We start from the raw sequence: 10,375 nt of genomic DNA, 5'->3' as shown, positions 1-10,375 counted from the left end.
CAAAACTAGGACACAAAAGAAGTGTGTAGAGGATACATTCAAAGTACAATGAAATTTCTTTTTTTGTAAATATATGATTGCATCACAAAATTTTATTTTGACTTTCTATTAGATGAGATGGCATTATGTGGATGGAAGGATTGTAGTAATTGATCAAGACTTACGTGATGACACCGATAATCCTATGACAATGTTAGAGGTTTGGTTTGAGGATAAGCTTTCAACAATTCTCAATGGAAGAGCAAACATATCTTTACGTTAAGTGCAAAGGGACCTAGTAAACGAGAAGCTAAGTATCCCTTACACTTACTAGTTTAAGTGCAATGGTAACAAGGTAAATAGAATGTATAATCTAAAACTATATTGCATTATCTAATATACATGTTTTATTATTTGTGTATAATGTTAATTATGGTAAACCTTATGTGCAGGTGCCCAAAAGAAAAGAGATCAATACTTTAAGTAGGGATACTCTCATGAAAAAAAAATTTCTCTTGCCACAATCTATCTGATAGAAATACAAATGCAATAGGTGTAAAAAGGATAAAAAATAGTACACAAATAATTTAAATTTAATTTCTAATGATTGAAATTTTCTTGCAAACCTATTGTTTATATACAAGAGGACAATTTGTGATTTATATACAAAATTTTGGCATCTTTACCATCTTTACATACAAAATTTTGGCATCTTTACAATCTTTGCATTCTCTTTATATCAAACTCAATGTATCTGAAGTCCAAGAAGTCGATGCTATCCTTTGTGATGTAAGTTAGCTTCACATTATCTAAATCTACAGTAGTTAGATGGGGTTCTAACCTTTTGAGCCTTTTGACTTATTTGAGTGTTGAGTGTGGTGATGGAGGCACATAGGCAAGTGATATTGAAAGATTTCAATGTAGTATGTAGTTGATTAGATATTAAACTATCCCTACTCTAAAGCAAAGAAAGTTATCATTGGTGTAATTTGCTAAGTGATTATCTTGCATAAAATGGTATAAAATGAGGCTAAGTATAAATTTATTAATCTTATGCTAGGTTAATTTAAGAAAAACTAAACTTATATCACTTTTTGTAGCCCAACTAGATACTGTATGAGTTGTTTGACATTTTAATATACTGTTCAATCCATAGCTATGGCCATCACCCTACTCTTACACTTTGCAACTAATTCTTCATGTACTTTTTAGCCAATCTAGTAGCATCAAAGCCCTTAATAAGTTTTTCAATAGATATGTTTAAGTAAAGGAAAACAATATTATTCTCTCTCTGTCTCTCTCTTTCTTCCCCTCTTCGTCTCCTTCTCATGGGCTTAAATGACTTACTGCTTCACATTATCATAGCATCCATCTATTGAATCTGCAAGAAAACATCTCCTTTTGTAGCAATGCCATACACTACACCTGGTCCCATTAAGATTTATAAGGCAAGGAGGCTAATAAAATTACCCCAAAAAAAAAATTGAGATATCTTAGAATAAATATACCAAAGATTTTCTTACCTTTCATTTTATGCCATCACAAGATACTGTATGAGATCTAAATTACATTCTTTGTACCATGGGCACATGTCCATAAGGAATGTTCTCTCCTAGATCAACACTACATATAGGATAGAGTCTACGATGAAAACCTTATCGTCTTGATCAAAAGGAAGCATTACAATAATTAAACTGAAAAAGGAAATAAGCAATAAGCTTCAAGCCATTTGCTTAGCAAGAAAAGAATTATAAATTTTTTGGTGTTATAATTTAATACCATACCTTACAATGATATCATCACATGATTGTTGACCTCCTTGTGAATGTCTACAAGGATTAAAATATCCTCCTCACTAAAGTAAAAGACGCTCAATTGCTACTACTAGTGGAACCTTCTTAGAGGTAGCACAACATCAAATCATGGGCCAAGCATCTCTAGGGCCTCATAGTTGTCATTGTGCATGCTAATGTGCCTTTCATTAATCTCCCTCGGCCTCTATCCCACACATTCCCCTTTCTTCTTAAGTTAGCTTTAGAGAAATTATCCTTGTTTTGTGGGCATGTAAGGGTCCTTCTATGACATTAGATACCTTCACTTTCTTATTCTTTTTTAGTGGAGGAATCTCTAAAATTCCCTTCAATCTTTTATACATGATGCCATCCATTTTTCATATCTAAATCTGAGAAGCCTAAGGGATGTGAACTCCATCACTATAAATGTGACCCTATCTGCATGAGCTGCCAAAATACATAGTCCTATTAAAATTCATCCATAAAGTATTTTGCAAATTCATGTAGGTGATCCAATGCAGCTGAATGGCGAAAGCCTAGATTACTCCTTTTGCATGTCTTTCATAGCCCTCATGAATGGGAGCTTGACAATACTATACTCATGGCAATCCATAATTCTCTTTGGCTCCTTCAGGATAGAGCTATGTTGCTTATATCACTTTCATTGAGCTTTGGCTTACAATGTGGGCATGCTCTTCCTAGAATGAGATCTTGTTGGATGCTTTTCCTAGAGGCCAATCCTTAATGTGCAATGTGAGGGTCTCTCCAGAATACTAATCTTGCAATTTACTTTGTCCTAGCCATCTCAACAAAAAAGTATAAAGACAATATTAGAACTCCAAACAATGGAAAGGGTGGAAAACTAGAAAATTTGGATAAAAATAGGCTAAACCCAAACAATGGGGCATTGTGGATATAATGGGCACCATGTCTATAATGGCTAGCATGGCTTAAATGGACAGCAAGGTACTTATGATCTCCCCCCCCCCCAATGTTGTGTGGGTGCTAGGGGGTGTGTTTTGACCCAAACAAACAACATGAGAGGGGAGAGTCCCAAATTGTTGAAATGCCCCCCTCATTTGTGCATAGCTCAGACTAGTACAATGTAAGGGTAAGCCTCTAGATTTGAGTCAGCCCATCCTCGGATTGTGTAGGACCTCGACCAACACAATGCAAGGAGAGAGTACTCTTTGAGCTTGTACATGCATTATCATATTGTACAGACTTCACAAGTGGGAGAGACTCACCGTGGAAAGCATCAAGAGTATCTTGGATGAGAGGGCTATGGAGATCTAAGAGGCATACAATTTATGAAATGAAAATTTGACTTTCAAATTTCTCTATATAAGGCCATTCCATGTGTTAAGGTTACTCAGTGCCACATCAGTAGAAACATGCACCCACACATGTATGGATTAATGGTGCACATTCTTGCCACATGTCTAGCACTAATATCTCTTCTCATGTGTAGATATGATTGTACACATACCTGCCATGTGTGCAATACTAGAGGTTATAAAGGCCAGAGCCAAGGGCAAATTCACCCCCGTTTTTTTTGTATATCCACACACACATTGATTTACTCTCCTCTCTCTCTCTCTCTCTCTCTCTCTCTCTCTCTCTCTCTCTCTCTCTCTCTCTCTCTCTCTCTCTCTCTCTCTCTCTCTCTCTCTCTCTCTCTCTCTCTCTCTCTCTTTCTCTCTCGTGAGGTTCTCCTTCTCTCCTAAGGTACCACCCTGGCTCTGAGTCATTTTTTTCATCATCTTACGAGGGTGGGTAGGCTAGCACAACACGAGGGTAGTGATTTGGCCATCTACGAGCCTCTTCCCCACCCCCCCCCCCCCCGCCCCCTCCCCCCCTCGCATTGTGTAGGTGCTTTGTATCCTTCACAAGGTTATGGTAACCTGTTCTAGCTTTGTATCCTTCACAATTTGATACTCATTGAGCTTGAATACCAATTTCAAGACACCATCACATTCATCTAGAGTCACCTCAAATAATTGAACATATTGTTGTATTTTTCTAAACCATTGCCTCCCCTATTGTTCCATAGTATGTATCCTCAATATGAAATGGAGTCTTTAGGACTTGTAGAGCTTGACCATTTACTTGTTTGCAAAATCTTTTGAGTGGTGTTGAGTTTGTCAGTATTGATCCCTACAACTGATATTCATTCATCTTTCATTGAAGAGATTTGTAAATAGCTATGTATCCCTTGTTGGTTATACCAATCTCATCCAATAAGGTTTACATATCACTTACAGTTAGTTTTTTTCCTTTTAAGAAAGCCTCAATCTATTGTTTTCTAAGATTTTAATACATTGGATACTTTGGGATTGTTTTGATAGTGTCCATATTGAGAAGCATTTTAATGTGTGCAATTGATGTCTCCATGCTTTATTATTTTATGAGATGGAGGAAGAAGTAACAAAGAGCAAGCTTACTTCACTGTGTGTATCCTTTTCTTAATGTGGATGCTTTGTAACTTCATATCTTGAATATTTTGAAGTTTCATGCACCATTTGTGAACCCCAATATTCTTTCTTTAAGCCTCGATTAGTCTCTTTGTTTCTCAAGCTCTAAAATAGTCTTCTTACTTTGCAATAGTTTGTGATTACATTGCTCTAATGTTAGCCTCAAAGGGCATTCTCCCTCTCTAACAAATCTCTTTCTAACTTATGTATATTGCTAATGATATCCAAATATTGTGTGTATCCAAGGAGGCCATTATAACCATCTCCATCAAAGCTTACTAATGATGTAATATCTTGAAACAACTAAGACATAGATTAATACAAATGATCTTTTGAATACATTTTCATATCAATCCATAGATCTATATTCCTCTTTTCTTATGGCCTACACAATTCTTTAAATGTAGAAGACATGGGATATGGTTTGTTTTCCTTAGATAATGGTCCACACTATAGATCAAGCTCAACATGGAGGTAATATGCCTCTGTCCTATATCTCTTTGATCATGATTCAGGCACCACCATCTATGTTTGTGGTTTTGATTCCTCCATAGCCATCTCCATTTGTGATGTTGATTCTGCCTTAGCCATCCATGTTGATCCACATCAACCATCTCCATTTGTGATATCGATTCAACCCTAGCCTTCCCTATTTGTGATGTTTATGAGGTTGCTTCTAAAAAATAAGAGACAATACATAGAATGTTTCGAAACATAATGTCGTGAGCACAACTGAAGGCTTCATATAGTATTTTGCCTCATCTTTTTATGAAAAGAAACTATGCCATTAATCCCAATCAATCTACGTATGAGTCATCAGATTCTGAGCATTGTGCACTTAATTCCAAGGACTAACCTCTAAACTCTTAATTAGGGATAGTTAACAACTTTAAGGCAATGGGCTAATTTGTGTATTTTTTACAAATGATCATTTTTTAAAATGTGCATTCTTTTATTTTTAATTATTTTTGGATTACCTCATTGTATGCTCAAGTGGAATTTTCTACAAGGCCCACACTTAAGTCCAAATCTTCCCTACTTCATTCTTTCTTCAAGTGAATGTAGTATTGATGATATTGAGAAGCAAGAACTTTAAAATGTTAGCTTGTCATGCATCTTTCAAAGAGAGAGAGTCAATTGTTTTGGAAATAGAGATTTTTTTTCTATGCAGTGTTGGCCTCTCTTTTGTTGGACCTTTTTCTCTCCAACATAAAAGGCCTTGACATGAGCTCAAAAGTCTTGTACTAGATAAAGTAACTCACAAGTCATGTGAACAACAAAGCTCAATCACACTTGGCCCTCCTCATCGATGACCATCCTAAGGTGACTTACATGAATATACCATGTGTACATAGTTGTCCAATTAAGGGATGCCCTTACCTTTGGCATAATAGAAGCTACATTTAATGTTTGTATCTTTATAAGGTGATTAACACAGACTAGTTTTCAATAGTCTAAAAGTTTGAGTGGTGTTAAATCTTTATATTTTAATGAAAGCAAACTTCTTACCTTACCATTAATCATAAGTTTTGACCTTAGAGATCAATAAATTTTTAAAGACCTAAAATTAACTTGTACATACCATCCAAAGATATGCTTTTGAATGAAAAGATAATAGATATTTTTCAAAAATGAGATTTAAATCATATGATATTGTTTAAATAACCTCATCTAGATCCTTCAATTTATTCCACCATAGTATTTGCTAGCACATTGGGATGATTTGTTGATTTAATGGCTCCATCACTTGATCATTTGATTCTATGATAGTACTTGCATGCACTTTGGGATGATTTGTCAATTTGAGAACTCTATCATTGACTTGGCCATCTTGCAATTTAGTCAATAAACTCAATGAATAAGAAAGTGGTTCATTCATTTTTCAAAGAAAAGCAAATATAATTTTTAAGTTATCTTCGATAAAGCATAAGAGAGTTGCTTTTTATTCACATAGAGAACTCTCGTATCTTTTATTCAGAGTCTATTCATAACTTTTATACCAAGCCAATACTAGTATTCTTATTTTAAGCAAGTTTATTTTAGCTTGGACAAGTGGCATGTGTAAATTAGCACTAATGACGGGAAAAATTGAGATAGCTTAACATTGAACATAACTCTCTCTCTCTCTCTCTCTCTCTCTCTCTCTCTCTCTCTCTCTCTCTCTCTCTCTCTCTCTCTCTCTCATCAATAAGCTTAAATCGAATGAGCATATCTACACTAGGTCGTCTGGCTAGTCAAAAAAAATCCCAACCAATCACAAGCAAGCCAAAATGCAACTAGAACATAATACACAAATATCATGTGGATGGCACATCTGAACTGGAGTGAACAATATATAAGCATAAAGCAACAACTAACAGTAATCCTCGAACATGGGTGACATGAGCACAAGTAGCTAAGGCTTTATAAAAAATAAAGGCAATATGATTGCACCAAATGTGGCACAAAGTAATTCATCTAAGAACATGAAAGAGAGAGGATTGATCTAGCTAGAAGCAATCAAAGAAGGCATCTTGCCCATGACGCAAAAACGAATGGTCTACCCCATTGAGTCAGGGAGGTCCATGTCAGAAATAAAGCTCCTAATCTATTTATATTAGCAGGATAGGAGATGAAGAGATGAATCACAGTCTCATCACTTACAATGCAAAAGATACAATGGCCACAAGCAATCTTGCAAGCACATAGCATATCTCTAATGGGAAGAGCCCTAGTAAGCAACCTCCATTGATAAGAAACCTTGGACTTCCATAGTTGAAGATATCTATCCCATCAATTCCCTCTATTACCCTAAACATGCAATACTTTGTTGGATTTCTCAATCGCTCCTCTTATTCTCTACTATTTTATGGTAAATTTGATTAGTTGATTTATTCAAGGAATTATTTGGATTTACAAATATTCAATCTTATTGAGGAATATTAGGCTAAAAAGCACACAACTAAGTATGTCGTTGAAGTTGCTCATGTAAGATCGACCAAATTTGGCTCTAGCTTCCACACCGTAGAAGTACTGGTGAATTCAAAGAAAAGAATAAAGATGGGTTTGTGATTCCAATAAAGCCATCCATTAGATTTTATCTCATTGTAAGCCTTTGCTAAGCCAATATGGAAACCTGAACTCGACCAATAATTCCGCTTGTAGTGAATTAGTCTCCTTTCGAAGATCAAGAGGACATCAAACTATAAAGTGGACACCAATTATTCTAAGCATAACAATTATATCTTTTTTTACAACCTTCATATATACACAATTGTTTTGCTATTATTGTTCTCTTATAATTATTGGTGAGTTTGCCTATGGAAAAGGAGATTGATGCAATTTGGTAGTCATAAATGTTTGATATCCAAGTAGACCATTGGTGTCACAAAGACTACCCAAGACCTAAATTTGATGAGATGATTTCGATTTCATGTGGCTAATTAATTTTTGAAAATATCTTTCATTTATATGGATTAAGCATCATCTAGAAGGTGAGGCATGTTATGCAATGAACCATGATAGTATCATCTTTAAGAAGACATAACATTTGACATATTCAAAGTTCTTTTACTTGTTTTGATAGGCACAATAGCACCCCCCCAAAAAAAAAAAGGCATGGCAACCATCCAAATTAGGCAGTGAGTGCACCCTTACATTAGATGCATTTAAACACTCGTAAATCTCTCCTTCAAAAAACATTTTACATATCCTTCATTCATAACATGTGCTTTGATTCGCTCTACCATGAGAAAGTTGCCCAAAGTGGGTAGATATTTTATCTATATATATATATATATATATATATATATATATATATATATATATATATATATATATATATATATATATATATAGAGAGAGAGAGAGAGAGAGAGAGAGAGAGACCCACCCATCATATTTGCACACAACTTGAAAACATCCACCCCAACCACTACATGGATGTGCTTTACCCACGAAACCTCAAGCAACGTTATGTTGTCGGCCTCCACCCTAAAACCATGCAAGAATGTCATCAATGTTGCCTTGGATGACATGCAAATGAAAAGACTTGTCGATTGTTAAACCACAATGTGAGGCTTTCCAAGAATGAAAGAAATCTTAACAATGTCCATGAGACTAGAGAGAGTGTCTCTTACACATGTCATCATTGTTTCGTCTACAAGGCTTAGAAGAAAATTTATCATCCATAGTATGTTGAACATGGATGAATATAAACGCTCGGCATATGCTATGCTAGGGCAGCCACTCCAATCACAACCAGGTAGGCGTGGTCTCTAGAATCTCAATATGCAGGCAAGGGGGCAATAAAATTCCAATTTTCAGAACATTTGCTTTCACAAATTCCCATAACAGGCTCACAGCTGAAAGGGGATATTACAGGTCATGGAGGTCATTTCCCTCGATCAAAAGTCCCTTGAAACCCATGATTCTCTTGTAACGCTTCTAATCTCCCAAAAGCTTGCATTGTGGACCCAATTCGATTCAAGTACATTTACTAAAAACTTCAGGTTTGATGGTTTAGTTCTCAAGCCTCTAGCTCCATGACTAGACTTAAAGACTACAAAATTAAAATATTTCCATTGACTTTTAAGTTTAGCTTTTGGTAAACCAAATATTATTGGCTCTCACTTCCAAAAAAAATAGTGTTTACAAATAAACAATTGGCAGAATTAAGAGATCTGACCCTCAAAGAAACAGAAAACTGAAGGATCCGATTCAATGATACGGTGTTTATCTCAACTTTTCTATATCATTGAATATAGATTTATTTCCTATACTTTCTTAACATTTAAGTCACAATGACAAGCATCATGAACGCTCCTTATTGCTTTCACTCTCTGGAGTTGTATCCTAAGATTTGCAAGGTTCTCGTGTGCTAGAGACTTTGGCCCTTCCAGGAAACTCTGTTCCCTTAAAACCACTGCAAAAGCTGTCAGCTACATGCAATTTTACAACCATACTACAACAGTGGCTCATTCAGATGCTGAGCCATCTGATTTGCTGCGTCTTTTGCAAAAGGAACTTCTATCAATAACAATTCTAGTGTGAAAACCTGAATATCCAGCAGATAGCCGTTAATACAAAATGCAATAGTAAGTACTAAGGATCAAAAAACAGACTTGACACCTCAACTTGCTTGTTCTTATCGGATTACTCTTGCCCTAACCAAAGCTTTGCAGATGGCATGCATAGCTTACCTTTAATTTCAACAGTCGAATTAACTACCGTCATTGACAAAACTGTGGTAATCACTGGGTTATGAACTTATGGGAAGATTATGTGAAGAATTAACGGTTGGCTGTAAAGGGCTTGGTGGATACTCGTAGCATCTCCTGCTGCATAGCTACTAGTTCACGAAAATCTTGCAAGTGTGTGGACAGCTGATCAATGTGTCTCTCGAAATGTTTCAGCACTGTATCCTTGAGCTGCTTCACATGCTGAGGCTTCTGATGCCTATCCATTAAGCCTGGATTATGTCCACAAAAAAACCTTGGTGCTTGTGAAAGCTTCAATCTGAATTCTCCACCGAAATTCACTTTGCCCAGTCTGGACAGTACAATGAACAGACAAATGAGTCACGAGAACACATTCATACGTACTCTTTTGCACAACCACCAGCAATTATATTTTAACAAGCTCCACTTAGCTACACCCAGTTAAACAAATGAGAATACGAACCAGAAGATAATCCTTTAGTAGCAAGTTTTATATTTCCACCAAGCAATCTAGTGTTATCAACAAATACTTAAAGGGAACAGATCTCTGGATAACCTACCAGCCAGTAGAAGCATAATACATCTCAAGAGCCTTGTCTATGTACCATGGTGCAGCTTAACATGCAAAAATAGCCACTCTTATATTGAAAACGGCAAAAACTGGATTTGAAAAAGAAACAGAACTCAAACAAGTACCAAGACCACACAGGGAAAGGCAACGACCCCTTCCACCATGTCTCTCCCTTTTGAGTGGAATTTTGTCTACCCCATAAAACCAGCAATCGGCTAGCTCTGAGGTAAAATCTTCCACTAAGTTTTGCATGCTGTCACAGGTGTCAGGTTCACTCACCCAATGCCCCTAATCTTAACAGAGAGACATTGGATTTAATTCCCGGCATGTGTCAAGTGTGTGAACACACCTTTTACAATG

The 10,375-nt window shown here is 36.1% G+C and overlaps 1 protein-coding gene across 3 annotated transcripts in view; it reads right to left on the bottom strand.

Annotated features, from left to right (window-relative positions):
* Positions 1–8,838: 8,838 nt before the first annotated feature.
* Positions 8,839–10,375, bottom strand: part of LOC148041712 (uncharacterized) — a 103,454-nt gene continuing 101,917 nt past the window's right edge. For 2 of the 3 annotated variants that reach the window (XM_087681599.1, XM_087681612.1), the window contains exon 7: positions 8,839–9,775. In XM_087681599.1, the coding sequence (XP_087537725.1) occupies positions 9,517–9,775 (259 nt within the window). In that variant the 3' untranslated portion in view covers positions 8,839–9,516. The remainder of the gene's footprint in view (positions 9,776–10,375) is intronic. The other variant, XR_015691344.1, reaches the window with a different exon arrangement.

The sequence above is a fragment of the Lygodium microphyllum genome, chromosome 1, assembly GCF_053477565.2.
Source record: "Lygodium microphyllum isolate KBCC chromosome 1, Lygodium_microphyllum_v1.1.10, whole genome shotgun sequence".
In the NCBI taxonomy this organism is placed as follows: domain Eukaryota; kingdom Viridiplantae; phylum Streptophyta; class Polypodiopsida; order Schizaeales; family Lygodiaceae; genus Lygodium; species Lygodium microphyllum.
The sequence above is the reverse complement of the archived record's forward strand: the minus strand, read 5'-3'. Positions and strand labels throughout refer to the sequence as shown.